General features: G+C 43.3%; 1 protein-coding gene and 1 long non-coding RNA gene across 2 annotated transcripts; one reads left to right on the forward strand and one right to left on the reverse strand.

Annotated features, from left to right (window-relative positions):
• Window positions 1-445: 445 nt before the first annotated feature.
• On the reverse strand, window positions 446-2,787 carry LOC117446019 (uncharacterized). The gene is made up of 3 exons (XR_004552069.2): window positions 2,402-2,787; window positions 1,291-1,380; window positions 446-746 (listed from the first exon to the last, which is right to left on the reverse strand). It is a non-coding gene; the product is annotated as an uncharacterized lncRNA (long non-coding RNA).
• A 1,186-nt stretch (window positions 2,788-3,973) lies between these two features.
• map1sa (microtubule-associated protein 1Sa) lies at window positions 3,974-20,654 on the forward strand. Its single transcript, XM_034081695.2, is given in 9 exon segments — window positions 3,974-3,980; window positions 4,518-4,604; window positions 4,688-4,888; window positions 5,030-5,852; window positions 6,045-6,687; window positions 6,690-7,157; window positions 7,693-7,834; window positions 7,962-8,179; window positions 20,044-20,654. Coding segments are annotated over 9 exon segments (2,745 nt in total). The 3' UTR covers window positions 20,200-20,654.
• The last annotated feature ends 5,960 nt before the right edge of the window (window positions 20,655-26,614 follow it).

The following is a 26,614-nucleotide window of genomic DNA, read 5'->3' on the forward strand; positions in this document are numbered from 1 at the left end:
ATCAATTAACAGATTAACATTTAGTGTAACTTATGTATATTATTTCATTTTTATTTAAAAAAAATTGTGATGGTTCATGCTTGATAACTTTTAGTTCACATTTCAATAAATTGTATTTGCACTCCTTTTGTCCGTTATTCTTACTGAAAATGTTAAGTTACACATTCACATCTGACTGAAGATTGGCACCATTTATTTGGGTATATCCAGTCTCTGATAGTGTTACGTTATTATGAGAGTGCTCCGTTTGATTCTGAAATTGTATATATTTATATAAATATATACATAGGCTATGTGTGTGTATATGTCCGCATCTGTAGCCTGTTATTGTCTCATGACACCGCACTGTGAATGAATCAAAGTAAATATAGAAGTGGTCATGAACACATCTGTCCATCAGACAGCGGCTGCTGCCTCCGTTCATCATTAATGGACGTCTCTTTAAAATGACCGCTCAGAGGAGAGAAGTTCTCATTTCTCTAACCGCCTGCTGCTTCCCCTCCTCTCTCTTCGGTTCTCCTCCTCTCTCCTCGGTGCTCCTCCGCTTGCATCTCCTGTGGGCGGGACTAAGTCTCGAGGAGGGCAATTAGTGAAATGAGAAAGGGCCTAAGTGTCTCTTAGTGAATGTCCTGTACTGCTCTTAAATCTCATCATATCAGCTTCTCCTTTCCCTCTTGGATGTTCTTCTGGACCCTCAGAGAAAGAGAACATGGTGAAGCAGTCCTGTCTCTCAGGCGTGTCCTTTCCTAACAGAAATATCAAAACACATATTATTGCAGAGCAAGTGTGTTATTTAAGAAAGAGGTGTGTTTGTTTGTTCAGGGGCTATAAATATAATGATTTTTTTATTTTAATGTGTTTTTTTAAATCCAACAGTGTATTACAAAAATAATCAGATTATGAATAAACCGTTCTAAATTCATCAACATTGAAATAAATGTATTATTAAACTAATATTTAACTGTTATCAAAACTTAGTGCAACTGTAGAAGCTTGCTCTGTTTGGTTGTCTCACTGAAAGAATCACTTTTAACATGTTGTTTTACAGTCAGTATGCAGAGACAAAGGGTCATAGTTCTCACTATGTTCAATAATTTTTCCTTAAATACATTGAAATGTGAAAGTTGAACAAAAAAGTGATGTTGCTTGGTAAAATGTAAATGTACCGTTTTCTAAGAAAGTACACTCAACATCACTGATGTGCAGGTGGTCTAGTATTTAGTCATGTGTCTATCAGTGTATTAGAGTCATTACTTTATGCATTCTTTGTAAAGTATGAAAAAGGTGTACCTTGGAATCGGTGGTGAAGTTCTCTGCTGCTAGGAGTCCAGATCTGTCTCTCCTCCTCTGGTCCAGCCTATCTGGATCACCTTAAGGACACTTTGAACAAACAGATGTAAAGTTACATGCGTGGGTTACAGACTTCTTTACATACAAACTACTTTTTATCTTCTTTTAAAAACAGGTCATAATCTTATTGTTATACTTAAGAAATTGCTGGATATCACAGTCCTTATACTGTATCAGTTTGATTGAGTATTATTGTGTATGTCCTTTTTATTTTACTGTTACTTTGGATGAGTTTTTCATGAGTCAGTCAAATTAATTTGTTTTCATATGCCATATTCATATGTATCACACACGTAAGGGTAAGACACACACCTATTGAACAAATGCAATGGATAAGCTTAATTTTCACTGAAGTCACAGATAACGTCATATCTAATACTTAAACAAATCATTTCCTTGTCACTAAAGCATTGACTACGCTATTCATCATCCTTAAATGCAGGCATTAAGTTACATGTTCTGTTCTACAGCCACGATGAGGCTGTTTCTCAAGTGTGAGGATAATACAATTAAAAGAGGCATTGGTAATAATAATATTAAAAACAACAATGTTTGTGTCGTTCGTCGGATAGGCGGTTAGCTGCAATAAATAACTCCAGTTCAACAAACCATATTACAATATCTAAGGGAGCGTTATTTCTGGACCATCTTGAAATGTGACGCTCATATTTTAAAGATACACACATTTCATTGTGAGGTTGATTTAATATACACTAAGCCTCTCTTCAACAATACGTTGACGTTAGCTAGTCTATTGTATGCTATAGTAGAGCATAGCGAATTTAAACGAACCTTAACAATGCATACAGTAACCTAACTATCTAACGTACAAGGATGACCTTATTTTAGCAACCTCGCACAGAAGCCTTTTGGTATACAGTAGCATCCCACTTAATGGTATACACTCAGGGATGCTACGCATAGCATCGTTAGCACAGATGGAGCTACGATTGCTCAAATGCTAACCCAACTCTAAACATTCATTAACGTTAGCTTAATAAAAACACCAGTAACATAAGTACTTTATGTACTTTATGCAGGGTTGACTTACCCAAGAAACTGCATTCACGGTCGGTCTATTTTAACCGCAGATAAATCCTATATTTGCATGACGAATAGTCCACCAGGAGCCAACACAACAAACACGGCCGAGTTCAAGTAGTGTTCTCCTCATGAGCTGAGCCGCTGTAGCATCACGGAGCCAATGGAGCTAACGGAGCTAGCAGTGAGACAGAGGAGCCAGGAGAAGCAGCCCTGTTGTCATGAAGGGGGAATCTAACTATATACAGAATATGTTTTTGTGGATCCAGGCTATAAACATGTTCATTTTCTGATGTTAAGTTGGACATTTTAACATAGGGTCTACGAGAATTGCTCCCATATGCATCCATCGCCTACAGTTTGCAGCATTGAGCTTCACAGCACTGTCCCCCAGAAGTCGGGTTGATTGCATTCGGGCTCGATTGCTTATCCTGTCTGAGTAGCCCGGATGATGCTGCATCGCAATTTTTAACGTCGAATTTTATACACCGAATTTTTTTACATCGAATTTTAAACACCGAAATATTTGACTTCGAATTTTTTTCACTTGAATTTTTGGGATCTGAATTTCAACATTTTTATTTCACATAGGTAAATTCGGAGCAAAAAACATTCAGATACATGATTTTCAAAGTAATTATTTTCAATGCTATAAATTCGGTGTATGATCAAATTCAAATACTTATGTCTCTTGTTTGCTTCTATAAGTTATAGACTATATTTAATTTCCTGTTGAAATGTTTTCAACTGGTCTAATGTGGTCAGGATGCGAAAAAAGCACTGAAATCTCCCTTGTTTGTATTTTCACAAATAGAATAAAGGTTTCACAAATCTGAAACTGTGTTATAAAGAATCTTTAGCCTCTCTAGGATAATCCAGTCCAAATGAATCGGCTATGCAGCGATTTAAGAGGTTCAAACACGGAGGATTGTTCGCTCAGCACTGTAAATTAAATGTCCCTTAACTTTCCCCTTAACTGCCGAATCGGATGCTCTGAATCAGAAGCCAACTTCAGCGTCGTTACTTGTTTAGCTAGCATAAACTCAACAAAGCTAGCGTTAGCTGGCTAACTGACGTTATTTTTCCGCTAAACTGCACGATATAAAACAGTGGTCTTCAAAGCGGATTTAATCCTCAATCACAATAATAATATTCAAAGTAATACTGGGCAAGTAATGGGCAAAATGTACCGTTGATTGACGCGCCATGTCAGCGGACTGGTAGCGACACGAACCTAGCCCCGCAGTCTCCAGTCACCCGAACCTCGTCCTTCTGATAGCCCCGCCCCTTCGCTCCAACCCCCGTCCCTCCCCCCACATCTACAGGTGAAAATTACTTTTGCGACACATTTATCGCAAGAAGTGTAGCAAAAGTCAAGACCGCAGATTCGTCGATTTATACTGCCACAGAGCAGATTCGTCAAGTTGTAATGACTGATTTGAGAGGTTGTAATAACCAAGTTGCAGTTGTAATGGAAAATATATTTAAAAAATATGTATTTTTCTGCAAGTGAATTTTTTTTCTGGCATACTAAATATGTGGTAGTATGGGAGCATACAGCTAGTTTAGATGAGAAAAAACCATGTCAGGTGAAAAAAGGGAAACTTCTAAACAGGAACAGATCGGAGGGATGAAACACTTTTTACATTACATTACATTTAGCTGACGCTTTTATCCAAAGCGACTTACAATAAGTGCATTCGACCAAGAAGATACAAACTTGAAGAAAACAGAATCATATAAGTACATCAGGTTTCATAGAGCCAAAACATTTCAAAATGTGGCCTCTGCATTTAATCCACAGCAGTGCAGCTATTGTACAGCACCCGGGGAGCAATGGGGGGTGGGGGGTGTCTGGTGCCTTGCTCAAGGGCACCAATGCAGGGCCCAGGAGGTGAACTGGGACCTCTCCAAGTAGCAGTGAGTCCACACTCCATATTTAGGTCTGTTCGGGGACTTGAACCGGCGACCCTATGGCTCACAGTCCAAGCCCCTACTGACTGATCCACTGACGCTGATCTCACAAAAAATGATAACATTTAAAGATTTCTCTGAAGTCATCTTTACCCTTTTTTTAAATCTCAAAATGTACAATTTTGTGTCTTAATCTTCTTTTATCTGAACAGATGACTCTTCTAAGAGGCTCATCTCCCCAGAGCTTGGAGTCGTGTTCTTTAACGCCCCCAGCAGGCTGCAGACGGAGGAACAGCCTTGTAAGTGATGATTAAAACATACCAGAGTAACTTCTAATGTGAGTGATAGTCATCGAGTTAAGTTATCATTCTTCTCATGACAGGTGAGGACAATGTACTGAAGAGCACCCACCAGGCGGCCTTAACCTTTCAGCTGTTAAAGAAGTTAGACATCAGGCCACAGCCATTGTTTCGCCCCCAGGGGAACCCCATTGAGCCGTTAACCTTATTCCAGAAGATGGGAGTGGGGCAGTTGGATTTATACATCCTCAACCCTGGCAAAAACAGTCAGGATTACCAGACATGTATGCAAAGCTGGCCTGATGGGGAGTCATCAGCATCCAAATCCCCAATCCTCCCCCTCACCGCCCTTGCCTCAGTTTCCACCCTGCTTGTGTGACACCCGGCGTGTCCCCAGGAGAAGGTTGTCAGGGTGTTATTCCCAGGTGTGACCCAACAGGCACAACTACTGCAGGGGCTGGATAAACTCAAGGGCCTGGCCTTCCTCCAGAAACCCAAAGTTACCACAGGGGACATGGAGAGGCTTGTGGAGGACAGGAAGGCGAAGAGCACAGAGAGGCAGGACAGTGGCAGGTCACAAGGGAAGGATTCAACACTCAAACAGGGAAAAGAAAGGGGAGTTAAAGAGGAGGCCAAGGAGGTACTTGTTAGGGATAAAGGAAAGGTTTTAAATGGATTTGCCACAAGAGATGCCGATAAAACCAGAATCAAAGAGACAGGTGTAAAGCAAAAAGGAGCAACGTCAGAGAAGAACACCTCGAAGAAAGGAGGGAAGGATGGAAAAAAGGAGGAGAAGCCTTCGAGCAAGGAGGAGAAGTTTGGGAAAAAAGAGGACAACGGTGTAATGAGGAATGATAAGGTAAAGAAAGATGTTCTCTCTTCCAAACCAAGGACTGAAAATAAAACTAAGCTCAAAAAGGAAGCAAAAAATGACTCTAAGACAGGGGTGAAGAAAACAAGAAAACCATCAGGAAAGGAGGCAAATGCAGACGAGAAGAAGGTGAACCCTGAACTGTCAAAGCCTGACACTGAGAACATGTTAGAAATCTCAGATCCAGGAGGTTGTGATACAGAGCAGAAGATTCAAAAAGTAGAGAGGGAGTCTGAAGGGAACCTGTGTGGCTCTAAAATGTCTACCCCTGAGGATATGACGGCAGATTTTCTCAAGCTTGGGGAGGAAACTGAAAGAAGAGAGGCACAGATGGAACCAGCAGATAATGACAGTCAGGAAATGACAAGAGCCTTAAAGTGAAGAGCAAGGATATAGGTAATGAGAACGAGGATACCCTAGGGGAAGGGGCTGCAGGGATAATGGGAGGAAAAAGTGGTGGTAATGGAGCAGAAGATAAAGCTTGGACTGGAGAAAAGGCTGACGTAGAGCAGCCTGAAAATGCAGCCAAGCCAGCAAAGGTTGTAGGATTTCCTTCTCCCCTGAACAAGGTGCCAGGTGCCAAAGAAGGACCCCACTGACGAACTGGACTTAACTCCGACCGAATACACGCTCCTGGACGGGGCTTTGAGAAACAGCCCTCCCTCGAGATCGTCTCCAGACAACCAGGCCGCTCTCAGCCCTGACGATCAGGCCTCCCCGGGCTCACGGGCCAACAGTGCAGGCCACACTCCTTACTGTCTGTCCCCAGATGATGTGTGGTGCAATAGCAGCACTCTCAGCAGGTTACAGGCCCAGATGGGGAACTTAGAGTCTGCTGATGCCAACCAGACAAATGGGTCATCGAAGCAAAGTGAGCCCAAAAGCAATCCAGAGAGTAACACAAACCCCAGAGAGAGGCAATTAAGTTTTCTTTCCCTGGGTACATTTAAAGAGGGATCCTCAGACCCCTCTCCCTCCATGGCTACCACCACCACGACCACTACTACACACTCCATGCCAGCAGAGGTGGGCTCACCTCAGTCCACAGAAGTAGATGAATCACTGTCCATGTCCTATGAGCAGGGGTCAACCACTGTGAGCCAGCGAGAGGGGGATGACAGTGTTCATATCTCCAACTCCAATGGAGGCCATTGTACTGGAATGTCTTTACCGATGAAGAAGACTCCCCGATCGTCAGGGCAGGGTTCAGAGACGGGCGACCTGCCGCTCCTCACACACTTAACTTTGAGGCCTCCGCTCACGATGTGGATCTGTGTCTGGTTTCCCCCTGCGAGTTCAAGCATGTCAAACAGCCCGACTCCAGCTCAGGTGCGAGCGAGCCGTCCAGAGGAGCCTTTGCTCTTCATAATCACGGCAACAGAAACCAGGACACATCACCCAGCGAGTCAAACGCCCCCGTCTGCACAGAGGACTGCCCCTCCACCACAGCAGACGGAGGGCTGGACTCAGATGAGGACGAGTCGTGCAGTGAGCCATCTAACTCTCCCCACGATCTACGCTCCAACCAGGCTCTGCCCCATGACCCTTCCCCGGCTCCTTGCAGAGACGGTCCCCCCCGGCCCCCTCATCCTGACGCCTCCATGCCCGTTCCTCAGTCCGACGCTGACACTTACGGGAAGAAAGCAAAAGCCAATGGCATGCGAGGGAAAAAAGCTGCAGCGGTGAGTTTGTCTTATTCGCATAAAAGAAAGGGATGTCTGTTATTCAACTAATTTGGTTATGATGTATAACTTTAAGTGATTAGTCATGGTTTAAAAGTTGAATATTTAGAACTACTGCAATGTTAATCACTGTATGCAATAAACTCTTCACAGTTTTACCTAACTTTTTTATAGAAAAAATTAACAGATTAGAAAAATAGTGCAACGTTTTTTCTTTTTTTTAATAAATAGGAAAATAAATGCAAATATTTTATAGAACTTTAATGTAAGATTGTAAAGTCACCATTCACTTATTAAACTGGCAACAAACAGGTAGTTTATACGTCAAAATGATGCACTGGTAGCTCATCTGGTGGATAGGAGCGGTTGCTAAATGTTATCAAATAAAGGTTAACAAATAATCTTGAAAAAAACCAGGTACTTTTCATGGTCTAAATATTAACTTCAACTATAAGGAGATTCAGAAAATTCACAAAGGTTTTGAGCACAGAGATGACCCTTTAATATAATTGATTCTTGATAATAATTTTTCCAGGTTGCTGAAGCCCCTCAAAAATCAAGTTCAGGAAAAAGGAAGACAGGGAGCCAAAGTGGAGTCCCAAAGGGAAATGTCTCATCTATTCGCACCCCTTCCTCCAGCACCCGCTCAGCACCAGCTAAATCATCGCCCAATTCAGGTATGAGAAGTACATTTTAAATAAATACAGTAGATCTCCCTCATACTTTTTAATTTCCCCTCTTTTGTACTTGAAACAAATGTGCACTTATTTCTGTTGAAATGTCTCTCTCTCTCTCCTGCCACAGGGTCTAAGTCTACCTCTGTTGGTGAAGTCAGTGTGTACGTGGACCTGGCCTACATTCCCTCTGGAGCCTCCTCTCCAACAATCAGTGTGGACTTCTTCAGATGCGTTCGCTCCGCCTGTTACATCATCAGCGGCGACAGTCCAGAGAAAGAAGAGATAATGAGGCAGACCCTGGACGCTCTACTGGATGCCAAGATATCCTGGCCTGACACCATGCAGGTAGAAAAAACACACACTTAGAGACATGCACATCGCAACATAGTTCATTACTTGATGTTGTTGGCTGTTGTTGGCTGTGGTGGTATGATTATTTGTGGTGGTATATATTATCTTCTAATAACTACAGCTCCCATGAGCCTTTGAAAAGCATACAAATGTTGAGTGTTGTGCAACTTCACACTTCACTAGAGCTCAGACTATTCTTTTCAAAATGTCGGGCACACTTTGCATAAAGATGTACAAACATTTTTGATTATAGAAACTGGGTTTTTTATCTACCCAGAAAAATAAGAAAAAAACATCATTAACCAAGAATCTTTAATCTTGTTAATAAAAGTAAATATAACAACTAAACAGGTGTTAACTGAACAAAACAACCTGCCACAATCTCTTTCTTCTTGTCTGGATTATTGGTGGGTTGCAAACAATTTAGAGGTTGTTATGGAAATCTAGGACCCAAACACGGCTGGAGAGTACAAGTCAAGTGATCAAAACAAATAAATGGTGAATCGAGAAAAGCTGTCTTTTGGTTATTTATTTGAAGCTTCAAATACAAATTGGTGCTGCATGAGCATGTTCCTAGAGGCTATTATGAATGGGGGCAATGCCTGGAAGCCTTGCGTCGTCTCGTAAGTGAGGTTCTCTAGCCGGACGTGTAAGGTATCTATTTTATGGGCATTGTTTACTGTACCCCACCATGGGAACAGGCCACCCATGAATTTAGCTCCAGCGGACGTCATATCTCTTTTTACCTTGTGGTGGTCGGGGTGTTGGAACTCTGGGTAATGATGTGTCGTGTGCATTAAGGACGTGAGCATGGCCGTATCCACCATTGAGGTCACCGAGGTCCGGACCTCGGTAATTTTTTCCGAGCTGTGTATACAAAACATGTGATATAATTGCAGTAAAAGGGATTATTTGTAGTACTTCCATTTACTGCCGATGGGGGCGCTGCATAACTACATAGCCTCAATTAAAGCAAACAGAAGAAGACGACATTTATCAACAAACCACCGCACCGCAGCCCGGACTTGAACCGGAGCAGAGGAGGAGTGATGAGGTATCTAGAGATCTGAGTCCAGCGGGCTGCTTGTGTTTCTGTTCATCAGGACATCACATGACCAGCAGATCCTGTGTGAACGCTCTACGTTAGTCAGTGGACCTCCGACAACATGCACACTAACTTATATTGCAGCTATAGGCTATACTTTAGTTTAAATTGCGTGAATAAACTAGCTAGAGAGCTACATTTAATTACATTCATCCAATGTCAGAAGGATTACCTTTTAACAAACGTTGTAATGCTTTTCTTTCATTTCAATTTGAGTAAAACATTGAATATATAACATTGTATTGTTTTCTTTTCACACTGACTCAGATATAATGAAAAGACTACGTCAGTCGAAGCTCAGCTTTGGTAAGGAAGAGACAGGACAGGCAGAGAGAAAGAGAGAGAGAGAAAGTGATGGAAGTCAGGGAGGAACTGCAGGTATAGTCACACAAACGAAGGCTTAATAACCCCATCTATCTATCTATCTATAACGTAGTCTTCATTTAGAATATAGACAATAGGCATACTTTTAAAACAACATCTTTGTTATGATGTCATAATAACATACAATTGTATAAAACACAATTTGCTTATATCTTTGTTCTCTTTTGAGAATCAAACAAAACTGATTTAAAGTTAAAAAAAATAATGCAAACAAACAAGTGAAATGAACTAAATTGCTGAATTGATTTTAATTCACTGGCAGGAGCAACAAGTGAGGAGGAGCAAGAAGTGAGCAACGAGGGAGAGATTGAACAAAGAGAAAGAGTAGAGGACAGAGAGAGTAATGAACAGGAAGAAGACAGAGAGACTAAAGAAGATGGAAGAGAGGCTGCAGGTTATGGAAAGGAGAGAGACATGGAAAATGAATGTTGACAATGTTGTGTGATCATTTTAGCCTCTTCTGCATGTCCAGATCATTAATAGTAACACTCAACTGATTGTTATGCATTACACTTTAAAAAAGAATTGATGCTGCAGCCCACTGACATGGTTTGAAATCAATATAGTATCCAATTTGTGACCCCCCACAGGACTTAAAAAGCACCTAACTAGATCATGAAAATCCCAAAAATCTCGGGGGAGTATACCCCCGAACCCCCCTAGCATGTTTGGACCTCGGTATTTAGGAAATCCTGGATACGGCCCTGGACGTGAGTACAGTGACTGCTGGATTCAAATCCACCAGAGTGCATGTACCTATCCAGAGGGGAGCCAGAACTTGATAGAGCTTGTCGCCGCACAACCAAAAGTAATCTTGTGGCGCGCTAAACCCAGCATCACTGGGCCACGCCAGTTGGAGGGAAATATGTTTAACATCAGGGAATGCTACGTTAGAAAGGATTCTTTCAGGGGCACCGGATATGTGACAATACGAGATTTTGTAAGCACCGTAACTGCACGTGTTCCGTAGGATACGAGTACAACCAGTAGTAGTGCCTAGGAAAAAATAAGGTGGTGTAAGAGACGTTTTGTGGTAAACTCTCTGGATGCATAGGCTGTGTTTCATCCCTCTCAAATGACTGGGTGCACATGGCTGACGGGTTGGTACTTTGCGTATGTGGTGTCAAGCGTGGATGCACGCAAAGAGGAGTTAGACCGATTACTGCCTAGCATAACGCCACTCGGTTACGCTGTCTTCACCCTTGATGGGCCTTGTCAGAGCCATAAACGCACAGAGGTGTTCAACCTGGGTCAGAGAGCGCGGACGAACTGGCACGGACATTGATGAGTCCTGGGGGAAAAGGGTGCATGCATAACATGACCCATGTTGTCCTGCGGCCTGCAAGAATGATCTCAGAGTGTGCCACCAGACGTTACCGGTGATCCCATTACTGGTCTGACCCACATCAATGTTGCTATGGTCGTTATCGCCTATGTATAGATTAAATGTAGATGTACCTATGGATGTCAATAGTGGCGTCAAAGGTTGCTTACGTTTTTCCGGGGTCTGAGTTTTGGACGCGATGTCTATGTAAAATGTGCCACACGGGTCGGCGCCGGATACATACATACAGACAACAAAATAAAATAAATGTGGTTCGCCCTGCTTTCCCCATGTACCTCTTAGATACCTCGATTTTGGCTGACATGCTGTGTGCTGAAATGGATACATAAAATATAGGACTAGTCCTAACACAACTATCATGGCAAGTATGCAGAGGAACCATTCTATGATTGTCCAGGCTCTCCAGTAGTATTCACATTGCTCACGGTTGCGTTGTCGTCTCTCCAGGCGAGCCCTCATCACGAGGGGGAAATGTTCCATGGTGTGTGTGAGTGTATTCTCTCGGTCGATTTCGTGACACGGACCGTCAGACTTCGCACACTGATAACACAAACGAGGAACCAGAGAGCATATGAAACCACTCAGCTGGCACTCGCTCGTGACACCTTGTGTGTAGTGTGTTTTGGTGTATGTAGTGCAAGTGTGATGCTGGTGGTGACTAGGACACGTCACTTGCTGTCATCTCTGTTGGTGACTAGGACACGTCACTTGTTGTCATCTGTTGGTGACTCGGACACGTCACTTGTTGTCATCTGTTGGTGACTCGGACACGTCACTTGTTGTCATCTGTTGGTGACTCGGACACGTCACTTGTTGTCATCTCTTTCTATTGGTGACTTGGACATGTCACTTGTTGTCATCTGTTAGTGACTCGGACACGTCACTTGTTGTCATCTGTTTCTGTTGGTGACTTGGACATGTCACTTGTTGTCATCTGTTGGTGACTCGGACATGTCACTTGTTGTCATCTGTTGGTGACTCGGACACGTCACTTGTTGTCATCTGTTTCTGTTGGTGACTTGGACATGTCACTTGTTGTCATCTGTTGGTGACTCGGACATGTCACTTGTTGTCATCTGTTGGTGACTCGGACATGTCACTTGTCGTCATCTCTGTTGGTGACTTGGACACGTCACTTGTTGTCGTCTCCTTCTACCGTTTCTCCTTTCCTGTGACTACGACCTTGCAGTGGCTGGCGTGGACCCATGTAGCTCTCTCGGCGAGCTTGACCGCTGTCTGGGTGACGAGAAGCACCTGGACCGGGCGGAAACACCAGGGACCTTGCCAACGATTGGATTTCCAGCTCTTTCTCCGGAAATCCTTGATCAGCACGAAGTCGCCGGGTTGGAGATGGTGAAGTGGACCAGTGGCAGTCGCTAAAGTGGATGATAGGTTAACACAATATGACAACATAGCATCCTCACACAAAGTTGTGGAGGGAAGAGGACATCCTGGAGCCTTGAGTCCAATCTGTGGAGGAGCCCCAAAAAGGATTTCAAATGGGCTGAGTTGACTCCGTGTTCTTTTCCGCATCCTCATGTACATCAGCACAATGGGCAGAGCTTGTGTCCATGACAGACCTGTGTCTGCACAGCATTTTGCTAGTTTGTAGAACTGGTCTACCAGAATTTTGCATAATGCAGATTAGTCATGCTTCACAGTGCTTTTGAGCTGTTACTGTGAACCCCCTTGTGAACCACTCCTGATTGATAGACTCTAACATCCCCCCTTTTAACACATGATCCCACCCATGTGTCAACTTAGCGAAATGAGGGAAGAAATGTCTGGGAAGACATGGATTGGAATTTGGGCCAACCCTGGTGCTGGATTTTGGGTCAAAAACAGCCCCAGCAGCCTTCCATTGAGCCTTCTCAACTGGCGTAGCTAGCTGCTGCATGGAAGTCAGTGATGACATTTTGTCAGTGAAGGAGGAGACAGGGATTTTAACAAATGAGTGTGCGTGAGGTGCGAGAGGAATCAGGGCAGCTGCCTTTGCGGCTGAGTCAGCAGACGCATTTCCTAGGGAAACTGGGTCTGTACTGCTTGCGTGTGCGGCACATTTACAGACTGCAACCTCAGATGGGAGCAGAATGGCGTCTAGTAAGCCTGCAACCAGTACATGGTTAAGTACTGGTTTGCCATCAGATTTCAGAAATGGTCTACACTTCCAAATAGCCCCAAAATCGTGTACTACCCCGAAAGCATAACGTGAGTCAGTGTAAATAGTCACGGTTTTGCCTTCTGCAAACGTGCAGGCTTCAGTTAGTGCGATGAGCTCTGCTGCCTGTGCTGAGAGGTGACATGGAAGCGGTCCAGAACGGAGTACAGCAGAATCTGAAACAACAGAAAAACCCACCCGATTAGTGCCCCCTTGGTCGCGAGAGGCAGACCCATCAACATACAAAATGAGGTCAGCGTTGGTCAGAGAAACGTCTTTTAAGTCCAAACAATAAAAACCTGTCTGTCTTTTAAGTCCGGTCTAGGTGTGCACACAAAGGAAAGTACGTCAACCGTCTTCAGGCAATGTTCAAACTAAATGAAGTCTCTCCTTTTGAAACATCATGTGTTGAAATAAACACCTGCAGTTCAAAAATAAAAAAATTAATTGCCTAATATTTTTGTTGTGGAATCAATTAATTTCTTTCTTTAAAGGCAAAAACATGAGAAAGCTAAGAGAAAAACCCTATGGAATACAATATTATTTGGAGCAACTTAATTTATAAATGGTTGTCAACTTAAAAACATGTGTTCATGTTCAACATGTGGTAATTAAGTACATACACTTTAAGATTACATTTAAATCATACGGTAAAACAAGTTGGAACTTCGGAGTAATCAACTTAAAAACGTGTGTTTATGCTACCAATTATTAAGTAAGTGGTAATTGAAAACACCTCTGATTGTAGAGGAAAAGCCTTCTCCCCTAACCCAAATAACTTTGTTGCTTTAACAACATTTCAATAGAAGTTGTCTTAACTCAATAACCATCGATGCAACCTATTGCCTTGATTTTCTTTGTTTAGCCAAGGCATTTTTTGTTAGAGTGTACGTAGACTGGGCCTCCCATATAACCTGGCTGAGCCGATATAAAAACCAATCAGCAAATAACTTTTCAATACATTATTGATTACTATTTTTGAGGTCCTTTTAGGTTGGAAGTGAACATAAGTCATAGGTACATGGTGTACTTTTCCTTCACTACATGTATGTAATACCTTTAGTTACTTCACAGATGTGGATGAATGAGGTGAAATATAATCAAGTGTTAAATCAGACTTTAGTTCCACCTGGAGTAAATCCACAAGCTACCCTGCAGTCTACAAAGTACTTCAGACTAGCTGCACCTTCACCAGCTTTGAGAACACTTTCATGATCAATCATTATAAAACATATATATATATTATTCTGAAATGGACCAATCTGCACAACGACTACTTTTACTGTCTTTACTTTCACTATATTCTGATAATACTTTTCTACTTTTACTTGAGGAACCTTTTGAATGCAGGACTGTTAATGTAACACTCTGGTATTTCTACTTTTACTCAAGTACAAGATCTGAGTACTTATTCCTTTACTCAAGTACAATATCTGAGTACTTCTAATTTCACTACAAGATCTGAGTACTTATTCCTTTCTGGTAGTATATTAGTCTGAATTGTAGCTACAAAATCACACAGAGCTGCATAAAAATAGAATAATATGTACACGTGTGTACAATGATTTGTAGGTAATTTTGACTACTCAAGACACCTCACTTATACATCTTCAAAGTATTGGCTTTCAGAATATTAAACTTGTTTCGGCAAATTCAGATGATAAAATACAACTTTGAAGCTTGTAACGGCATAATTACAAGCAGAGAACGGACTAATGTAACATCACAGCAAGCATAACAACAGCCGTGTGTTATGAACACATACGCAAGAATGACATCATCTGTCGCTTAGTGACAGGTTTTGGCAGAGCAGCCAATGATGCAATACGCTGATCTGAAAGCGCTTTCCCCTCTCCTGAAATGACATGACCCAAAAATGTAACTGTTCTTTGTACATATTGGACTTTTTTACCATTTAGCCTTAACACAAACGTGTGAATGTGTAAGGTTTACCATTATATTCAAATGTGAACAAGAATTGACTGTCTTTGTGTACCGGAACACTGGAAAAAAAATGCATTTGAGACATCTATGGCAGTAAATATGTTGCAGAGGCTGGAACTTTTGGAGTAATCAGATAAGAATTCCGGACGAGCGTGCATGCACAGCTGCATTTACATCGTAAATCCTGGACAAATCTCCACTCGTCAGGAGGTTTGTCTCTGATCTTTTTGACAGGAAACACTGGAATCGTTACACGGAATAATGACCCCTTGTTTAAGCAGAGAGGTAAACACTGGCCGAATGCCATCAACAGCTTCACGTTTAAATGGGTACGGTACGGAACGTGAACATTAAACCTACGTCATATCTGTGAACTGCCCAGAGTGAGTATGGCACATCTGAAAGCGCGGCAGGAAGCTCAGAGATATGAGAATTACCTTATCCTCAACCAACAGCAATGTGCGCAGAACGGCTACGTTCGTGCACATTTTCATTTGATACGCGTCACGTGACATAGAGTACATGACATATTCTGTGTGTGTAGGTGCCCAATCAGTGACTGACTCCCAATCTTTAACGATTGGACCCAAATCCCTCCATCTATCAGTGGGCCCCCTGGCTAGTGAAATGTGTGGACCGCCCCTGGGATTTGACACAGCTGGTTGTGTCTTGTGTGTGTGTGTGAGTCTAACAGAGATAGCGCTACCCAGCGAATTCCAATACATTTTTAAATATGAGCTCATCATTCACACATTCTAACAGTAAAACTCTCATCATAGCATTTACACGGATCCTTCAACCATGTTAGCAGTACAATGCAAAATGAGAAGCCTCCACACAGCAGGTGGAAAAACACGTTGACCAGTCAAACGCAACAACTCCTGAGAATCAGGATATGTCAGCAGCCCATTGATACACATTCACCAGTTCTTTATCATCAAATGACACTTTTTTGAACCATCGTAGGAGATGGCTGTCGGACTTTAAGACCCTCATTTGTGGAAAAATGAGGTCCAAGCCGAACCGGAGAATCAGATCTCTGCTCAGTAAATGTATTGGGCAGGCAGATGATAAAATAACTGTTTTTTACTGATGTGGGAAATGGATTACTGTCAACACCGTTATCTCCACTCTGAAGTGGTACAGAAACTTCTCCTCTACAGTTACCCAGCACATGAATAAACCTATCACTACATTTGCATTCAGGCAACTCTACCCTTTTTTTACCACAGAATGTGTAGCCCCAGAATCAACCAAAAATGTGTGGGACATTTCTTAATGCAAACATTCACTGTCATATTTCAAATATGTACCCTCTTTAACCACAGACATGTTCTCTAATTCTTCTAATTTCTCAATAGCATGTATGATGCGTGTGTGTGTGTGTGTGTGTGTGTGTGTGTGTGTGTGTGTCACTTCCCTGGTTAGATGCTGCTGGCATGGGTTCCGTCTCCCCCGACCGAATTCCTTCCTCCTCCACTCCCTCCCTCGACTGTCAGTTTGAAGAATTGTCTTTGTTGTGGTCCGATTTATCCGATCAAAAGTTATTTTTCTGCTTCTCGTGTGGGCATTCAGCGATCCGATGACCCGTCTGTCCGCAGTTAAAACAGTGATTGTAGTTATTGCGGTCTCTTCCCCGTTCTCTGCCTTTTCCTCCCCGGCCTCGGAAACCCCCTCCTCTGCCCTGGCCATCACTTTGGGTCCAGGTGGTTGTAATAGCCTGGACCATGGTCAGCTGGCCGGGGAAAGGGGAGCATGTAGTTATTCCTTTTTGGAGGTGTTCTTTTCTGTAGAGTTCAGCTTTCTTCACGTCTCTTTTCTTTTTCTCTCTCTTGTCATGGATCTTTTTCAGTCCTGCTTCTTCTTCTTCATCTTCTTTTCTTCTTTTCTCTGTCTCTCTTCGTCTCTTTCCCCTCTCTGTATGTCCTGCTGTGCAGCTGCTCTAGCGGCGGCTGGTATGTTGACCTCTGGTCCAGCAGCAGCAGCCCCTCCAGGAGCCTCCTCAGCAGGTAGCAGACGGGGGGAGGAAGGGGGGAATGGGGAACTTAGGTGAGGGAGAGGGTCCCGCACGCCTGAAAACAGAGGATAAAGGGAAGCATGTGGTTTATATTGTGGAGGTAACACAAAACACTTTTTATCTTCCTCTTCAGTCTTATCCTCAGCCTGTATCTTTTTTATTTCCGCGGCCAATTGCCTTCTTTCACGGCACTCTGCTTCATCCTCCCAGTATTTTAAACACTTTCTATGAGTGTCCAGTTTTTCCAAGTCTTTTACTTTAATTGTACTCTTCTTTTTCATTCCATCTCCATACTCTTGTAATTTATCTCCCAGGTTTTTGATTTTTAATTTACTCAAAGAACCTCCCTTAGGAAATCCGAACATTTCCATCCATATATTTAATTTAGACAGACTTTCTTCACCATATTTTGCTCGCATGACATCCACAATCGGACCCTCAGGAGGCTGTACACACCCCCTCCCCTGCTTTGCTTCCATAACAAAGTCTTTAAAGTGTTACCAAAACACTCCGTGTTACAAAAACACTATTTTTCATCCGTCGATGCCAGATATTACAAATATCTCTGCTTTCGAGCAGTCCCTCTCATAAATGTCATGGAGTTTAATTACGTTTAACTTTAAACAATTTAGACTTTGTACATCTCACCCAGTATTGAAAGCCCTTTGAGTTCGTTGGATCTCGTGAAGTCAATCGGTTCCACCCCTCGCGCTGGTCCCCTCGTCCCGTACGGTTTTTGTCGGGGTAGAGGAGGATCCCAAAGATCCCGGAGCTAGCAGCCACCAGCGTCCAGAGGTGTTCCCAATCGAACATACAGAGATCCTGCCGACAACGCCACTTGTTATGGAAATCTAGGACCCAAACACGGCTGGAGAGTACAAGTCAAGTGATCAAAACAAATAAATGGTGAATCGAGAAAAGCTGTCTTTTGGTTATTTATTTGAAGCTTCAAATACACGATACAATAATATAATGTCACAAGTCGGACAGAGTATAAGATAGTCTGCGCGAGAGTGCGCAGAACAATGAAACAGCAGAGATTATATAGGAAATGAGTGGGAACGTGAGAAATCTGGATTCACACAGTCACATATTGTTATTAGACACCTGGCCTTGAGCGGGAGATAGCATAACGGTTCTCAGAGCAGGGAAGTTCGTGTGTGACTGTGTATGAGTCTCCCAGTAGTCAAAGCAGCTCTGTGGCCTTGCAGAGCCTGGGAATAATCCATAAGAGAATATAATAATAATAATAATAATAATAATAATAATAATAATAATAGAAAGCACATCAGGAAATAAGAAGCATTTGGTTTAAGCATATGAAAGATATAATAAGTATGATATAATAAAAAATGTCCACTACAAGGTGCATACCGCCATCTACTGTACAAAAGTGTGCATTGGCACGTCACCAAATCACCACTTATGGAAGTAAACAACCATGTTTAAACTATTTGAAATTGTTCTAATCAACCATGTTTCACCCAAATATTTGGAAAGTGCATTTCTGGTAGCTCTTACCCCCTCCTTCTGATCCATGTATCTCCATAAGGCTCTGCTCCCGTCCTGCCTCTAACCCAATCACTGAACTTTTCTCTCTCTGTTTCATAAATAGTGCAATGTTATACAATATGTTCCACATTTTCTTCAACTCCACAGTACTTACACTCTTCGCTGTCACATTCCCCAGTACACCTTCCACTATAGAGTGGAGCAGTGACGAGTCCTAAAACCCGGAAGTGAGTTAGCATTTTACCACTACCGGTTCCCTCGTCTCAGAGTCAATGGGATTTCTCCATAGGATTTTGGAAAAGAGCTCGAAATAAGGTCTGTGGAAAACGAACCTGTTTGATGAATGCACGTTTTTTTCAGCCGGATAATATCCACATGTCTACCCTACTTTTATAATTGTCTAACCTTAAATCTAATCGCCAGAAGCAAAAGGCTAATGTTATGCTATAAACGAACTACAGCCGAGTGCAGCAGGGTCGCACGATTTCAACGTCACGCCAATTTAAGATCGATATTCAAACATACAGATTCAAAATTGTACAAGTTGAAGCGTTTGTTTTAACAGTTTGCAGGAGGCAGGTAGGCCTACTTGCTTTCAAGCAGAACAGGGGCAAACAAACTTAGCGGGAGTATTTACGTGTTCGGTGTAATGACGTACAACGTCCTCGACAACTTCTGTAGTCCTATTCAGCCACTTCTTAACAACCATCGTTTTTCAGACACGTCAACTCTTCAAAAATCACCAGTGGGATCACTGCTGATGTATTTAATGTCGTAGAACAAAACGTGATCCGTCTCTTAAACGTGTATCAACCACAGACCTTATTTCGAGCTATTTTCCAAAATCCTATGGAGAAATCCCATTGACTCTGAGACGAGGGAACCGGTAGTGGTAAAATGCTAACTCACTTCCGGGTTTTAGGACTCGTCACTGCACCACTCTATTCATGAGTCCTCAGCGACGCCTTTTGCTGAACCAGGAAGGAGACACAGAAAGTTATGAATACAAACAAATACATGTGTAAACAATGCTTAAATGTCTGCAAATGAACTAAATAATGTCAGGTTTGAATTAAGAGTGTACTATTTTAAAAAGGGAGGTGTTAATTGTTGATGTGGTTGACTGAAACTGAAATGAAGTAAAACTAGTGGAGGTGCAGTGTAATTGCTTTTTTAATCTATATACTGATTGGTTCCTAAAACATTCTCAAATGTTGAAACGGGTTTAAACCGTACCGCTGGCTGTGTTAATTGTCAATTACAGTCTGTGAGCATTGTTAAGTCTACATACACATTCAGTTGACCATTCACCAAAAACATGGGCACGTTAATCTGAGTTGTATCTTGGCTGCAAAACAAGATACAATAGTACAATATGTAATTTCCTCTCCAGGTGACATTGATCCCTACGTTCGAGTCGGTGCCGATGCAGGAGTGGTACCAGCAGACTCTGGAAAAACAGAAGGAGCTGGGCATAACTGTGCTGGGATCCAACAGCACGGTCGCCATGCAGGACGAGACCTTTCCTGCCTGCAAGATAGAGTTCTGAGGCACACTTGGGATTGCATCAATTGGATATTACAGGTGAATAGGAGCTGAAGGATAGATATGCGTGTGTGAGAGGAAAGAAAGAGTTAAAAGAGAAATAGAAGGTTAGAAACAGATAGTGGGGAGATAAGGCATATGACACCTTTCTGCACACAACTTCATAACACAACTGTGATTGTACTTTCACCCATGCCCCTCCCGGTTAATCACTTTCTTTCTGAGCTACTTTCACCAAAAAGCACACATTCCTGCGTGTGTGTTTTGCATGTTTTTTTACACCAATGACCCTGAGCAAAACAAGGAGAGGAGATACCACTGGCTGCAAGAGAAGCATGTCCACTTGCAAACATGTGGAACCACACGAGAGCTGATGGTGTAGATTAGTCGATATAGTAAGTAAACACGGAGTAAAAAGCACTTTGTGTAGGCTTCTTTTCTTAATGCTTTCAGCACTGACGTGTTAGTTCAATCAGGAGAGACATGATGTATGGAATACATATTTATTATCGGTCACATTATATCAATGAAACATAATGATGACAGTTCATCACAAATGAATGAATGTTGTTTTGGCGATTAGGCCCAGGTTTTAGTAGGATATCAATCGGGAAGGGAAGAACCGTTTCCGATGAACCCCCCTGGGTCTAGACACTGGTGGTGGTGATAAGTGGTTAGGTCCGGTTGGAAGGGAGGAGGATAAGCTTGGCCCTGAGTTGAAAGCAGGAGGCGAAGGGGTGGAGGAGGGTTGCACGTTGACACCTGGAAGACAGCTGATAGGAAAGGGGAGAGCATATATAGAGGGATTAACAGGTGCGATGATTAGGCTTGTAAATGGAGAGGCGCTCCCTGTCATTTAGATGCAGGGAGCAAGTATTGCCATGACGAGCAATACGGAGTGTTAGGTCTTCCTGTCTGAACTTGCGCTAAGCTTCATTTCAATCAGGAGAGACATGATGTATGGAATACATATTTATTATCGGTCACATTATATCAATGAAACATAATGACAGTTCATCACAAATGAATGAATGTTGTTTTGGCGATTAGGCCCAGGTTTTAGTAGGATATCAATCGGGAAGGGAAGAACCGTTTCCGATGAACCCCCAAAAGAATGAAGTATGAAGTACTGAATGTGAATAATCTTACCTTGTGGGATGCAGCGGAAATCTATGGATGGAAAGGAGAGGTTAATACATGTGAAGATTTAAGCGACTGATGCCTCCCGGGCATCCTTCCTGGACGTACAGGGCTTCCCGGACGTACGGGGCAACCCGGACGTACGGGGCATCCCGGATGGGGCATCCTGGCCGTACAGGGCGTCCCGGACGTACGGGGCATCCCGGGTGAGCGGGGACTACCCGGACGCACCGAGCGACCCGACCAGTGCCCCGGGTGCCTGGAACGTGCGAGGCTTCCCGAATGTGCGGGGTAACCTGACTTAGCAGGGAAACATTATACGGACCGGAGGTTTCACGACCCGGACATACGGGGCTTCCCGGACGTACGGGGCATCCTGAACATACAGGGCATCCATACAGGGCGTCCCGGACATACGGGGCATCCCGGAGGGGGCATCCTGGCCGTACAGGGCGTCCCGGACGTACGGGGCATCCCGGGTGAGCGGGGACTACCCGGACGCACCGAGCGACCTGACCAGTGCCCCGGGTGCCCGGAACGTGCGAGGCTTCCCGAACCTTTTCTTTTGCGGGGCAACCTGCTTTAGCAGGGACACGTGATACAGACCCGAAGGTTTTACAGCCTGGACATACAGGTTTCAATATGCAGAATTGAACATGAGCCGTGGGGCGACATACGTGCTGACATACTAAGAACTAGTGTTGAACGGTGTACCGATACTTGAAAGGTACCGCGATACGCTGCCGTTAAAAACGGTACGATTTCATTAGTATCGGTACTTTAAGAATGACGGGGAAAAGTACTCCCGTGAAAAAGCGCCGTTTTAATAAGAGCCGTGTGTGTTCAGCGCTCTGCTTCCACTCCCTGCAGCCGTGCCTGCAGTCCCGCTCCTCCCAAGCACGTTCTAGGTCCCTCCCCTCTCTCGTGCACGCGGCCACGCGCTAGCTGCCAGAGCATGTGAGAAAACGAGAGGCATGGCTGCAAGTGGGAGTGCAACTGCCGCTGCGCCTCGGCTTGTTGACAAAGAAGACGCCAGAAGTCTGTGAACGGGCCGTTCAGGTGTTCAGAGCAGAGCTCCCTGTCGGAGCAGCAGAGCGTGATGTGCACTGAAAAGTCGCAATATTATCGTTGAGCAAACTTAACTAGCAAACTAGCATCACTATCTGCTAACGTTAGCTTTAGCCTTCGTTTTCTATTCGTTTTTTTCATAGGCTATAAACGGAGGTGGTATAAGTATATATCTTGTACTTGAGTTAAAGTAGAAGTACCAGAATCTAGGAACAATCCTGCAATCAAAATGTTCCTCAAATAAAAGTACAAAAGTATTATCATCAAAATATAGTTAAAGTAGCGACAGTAACAGTAGAAGCAACAGAGTGTAGGAATAGTCTGTTACAGTAAAAGTACTGCATTCAAAATGTTCCTCAACTAAAAGTATTAAAGTAGCGACAGTAAAAGTAGTCATTGTGCAGATTGGTCCATTTCAGAATAATATATATGATATGTTTTATAATGATTGATCATCAAAGTGTTCTCAAAGCTGGTGAAGGTGCAGCTAGTCTGAAGTACTTTGTAGACTGCAGGGTAGCTGGTGGATTTACTCCAGGTGGAACTAAAGTCTGATTTAAGTGTTGATTATATTTCACATCATTCATCCACATCCGTGAAGTAACTAAAGGTATTAATACATGTAGTGGAGTAAAGGTACACCATGTACCTCTGAACTGTAGTGGAGTACAAAGTAGCAAAAGAAACATTGAAATACTTAAATAAAGTACAAGTATCTCAAAATTTTACCCAAGTAGTACTTGAGTTTATGAACTTAGTTACTGTACACCAGTGGCTATAAAGATAGAAAGACTAAGCACAGAGGCATGAAAATACATTTTCAAAATGCTCAACAGTGCTGCCAAAATGTTAAACTCACTGCTACACAATTAAAATAAATGCTTTTATATATATTTATATTAGATGTGACTCTTTGGTGTTTCTGTTCTTAGTAACACTGCTGCTTTAGTTGTTCTGACGGCTAAAATCATCTGTTATTCCTAATTTTAAAGCCGATATTCCGTGTTTCCTTTTTTTAAGAAAAGTATCGAAAAAGAATCGGAATCGCAATTCTTCACTTGGTATCGGTATCGAAACCAAAATGTTGGTATCGTGACAACACTACTAAGAACCACCACCAGTTATATGCATACGTACCAATTTGTTTAAGGTTGGAGAGACCTTTGGATAGCCAGCACGGCATTGAGGTCAGGGCGAATGTAGGATGAGAAAGCGGAGGAGGACCACCGTCCGAGTTGTTGCAGGGATGAGGACGAGACGCCTTGATTGGCAGCGGAAGTAGCTGCGCCTATTCTGAAGGAGTGCCCCGTGTATAGAAGGGGTGATAACCCGGATTTAATAAGGACCTGTTTTAAGTAGACATTGAACTGTCGTTGCGTTTAAAGGAAAATTCCCTGAGATAAGGAATAATGGTGAGAGAGGATTAGAGGTAGGTCTAAGCCGTGGGAACTTGATCATGGCCTTATAAGGGCAGAACTGGGAGTCGATGCGGGCGGCGATGACGGAGCAGGCGCCGCCGCATTTGGAGTGTTTAAAGATATAAACTAAAGTGGCTAGCGTGAAAGGATATGTCAGAAAGCTGACGTCTCGATTGGAATCGAAAGTAAGGGAAGCTGTGGTAAATTCGCCTGGTCTGAGAAAGGCATAAAAAGCTAGGAGAAATAGAGCATCGAGTAGTGCATCGATATAAGGGGAGAATAACCCACTTCTAAGTTTGGAGAGCATGAGGCGTAAAGTGGAGAGTGTAATAGGGCGTCTCCGGTCTAAGACGGGGGGGAAAGTTTTAATGAGACCTTTGAGGTTGAGTTTGACTGACTGGTTTGCGAACAGGCTGGGAAAGCCGAGATCGGAACGCGAACGTTAAACTGAACTCCTGCTAAGAGGCCCCGGATGTATTGGGGTTTGAGGTGGCGATCAGTGGCGCAGTAGCACATGAAGGCACACCCGGTGGAGATGAGAACAGGTTTAAGTGTGATGCCTACGGAAAAGCAAAATGTCGCAAACGTTCTCCAAGCGAATCATATGTTTTGAGGGTGGACGCGCTAAGCCCTTCCTCATAAACCTGGCTGATTCGAGGTGCCTTTCTAGGAGGCTTCTATTTAAGAGAGAGAGAGGAGATGCAGGGGAGGAATCCTGACGGGTTGAGTGCTGGCTCCTGGGCAGAGGTTCCGGAACGTCTTGTGGGCTGACTGCGGTGATCTATGGATGAAATGAGAGATTAACATGTGGATTAAACAATCTGCCGGAATCACTGCCGGGCTTACTGTACATCATAAGATGCTGACCCGAAGGTCGACGGCCGGAATCAGCGCCGGACTTACGAGAACACTACCACTAAACAACGTCCGGAATCGCTGCCGGGCTCACTGTTCTCTGCTGGGCTTACTGTACATCATAAGATGCTTGACCCGAGAGCCAACGGCCGGAATCGCTGCCGGGCTTACTGTACATCATAAGATGCTTGACCCGAGAGCCACCGGCCGGAATCAGGCCGGGCTTACGTACTACCACTAAACAACGGCCGGAATCACTGCCGGGCTTACTGTACATCATAGGATGCTGACTCGGAAGTCGACGGCCGGAATCAGCGCCGGGCTTACGTGAACACTACCACTAAACCTTGCCGACACGATGGTCGATGACCTGCGATGCAGGGTTAAACATGCACAGATGAACACTACCACTAAATGTATAAATACCAGGAAAGAGAGATCTTGGATGGCCGTCTGGTTGTTGTAGGGATGAGGAATAATTACCTTGATTGCGGCAGGGTTGCTGCACCTATCCTGGACGAAGCCCTGAAATGCTATTAAGACACCACCACCAGTTATATGCATGTTTACCATAGGTAAACAGAGATCTAGGATTGCCGGCACAAGTCGATGTCCGGGGGAAGAGGGAGATGTAGACAATGTAATGCAGCCGTTAGCTTGAGTACAATGAGACATGAATGTTATACCCTGGCTTATCGTAAGCCATGTGAGCATGAACCAATATAAATGAGACAATATGCGCAGCATAAAATGATGTATGCTTAGTGAACACTAGGGGTGTAACGGTTCACAAACATTTCGGTTCGGTACGTACCTCGGTTTTTAGGTCACGGTTCGGTTTCGGTACAGCAGAAAAAATTATCACAAAACATAACATATTTTTTTTTAATTATTATTAAACTGTGAATAATGTATTCACTCAAATAAATACAAAATATAATAAAATAAACATTAAGGTGCAGCATTTCGATAAACTGAAATAATCTGTATTTGAACTTTACTGTACTAGTACTCACAAAACATAAACTATTAGTTTAGGGTTTTTAATTATTATTAAACTATGAATATTCACTCAAATAAATATAAAATATAATCAAATGAACATTAAGGTGCAGCTTTTCGATGAACTGAAATTATCTGTATTTGAACTGTACTGTACTAGTACCTAAGCAGCCAGTTTGACATGACTTGCTGGTCATTGTATTTTCATGTTTTTTTAAAGAAAAATGTACTTGTCCACATTGCTTGCCGAAAGGGCAGATCTGCTGGCACTAGCAATGTCTCCTGCCGTGGAGAACACCCTCTCGCTAGGGACAGAGGTAGCAGATACAGCCAGGTAGCACTTTGCTAACATGGCAACATAAGGATATTTGCCGTTTGTAATAGCTTTGGCTCGGTCTGAACTTTTTGCGAGTGGTGGAGGCTTAAATGCTAGTGGGAGTTGGGTTTGCACTTCAGTCTTTTGGTACCGGTGATATTCACGTTCGGTTGATGCCTTTTCAAATGAGTGTGCAAGTTTGATGTATTGCCAGCCGCGTAACCAATGTTAGTTGAACAATGCCGACAAACAGCTTTGGTTCGGTCCACCTGTCTTTGTCCGTCATCCTTGTACGTAACTGCGAAACCAAAATGTTCCCAAACCGGAGACTTCAATGATGCTGGAGGATTTTCGAGCTCAACTGTATCTGCGTTCGCCATTTCCTCAAATTACTGATTACATTTGAACGCATCCCTCTGACCAGCTCGTCCAATGAAATGACTTGCTCGCTCTATGACGCGTTGATCACAATGGGTGCAAATTACTCTGAATGCTGCGACGCAGCACCTGAGATTACTTCCAAAAAGTTGTTCACGTTCTCAATTGTTTACGTTTAAAGTTATATGCGTTCGGTACACACGTGTACCGAACCGAAGGGCCCGTACCGAATAATTTCGGTA

This window comes from Pseudochaenichthys georgianus, chromosome 4 (assembly GCF_902827115.2).
Source record: "Pseudochaenichthys georgianus chromosome 4, fPseGeo1.2, whole genome shotgun sequence".
Taxonomy (NCBI): Eukaryota; Metazoa; Chordata; class Actinopteri; order Perciformes; family Channichthyidae; genus Pseudochaenichthys; species Pseudochaenichthys georgianus.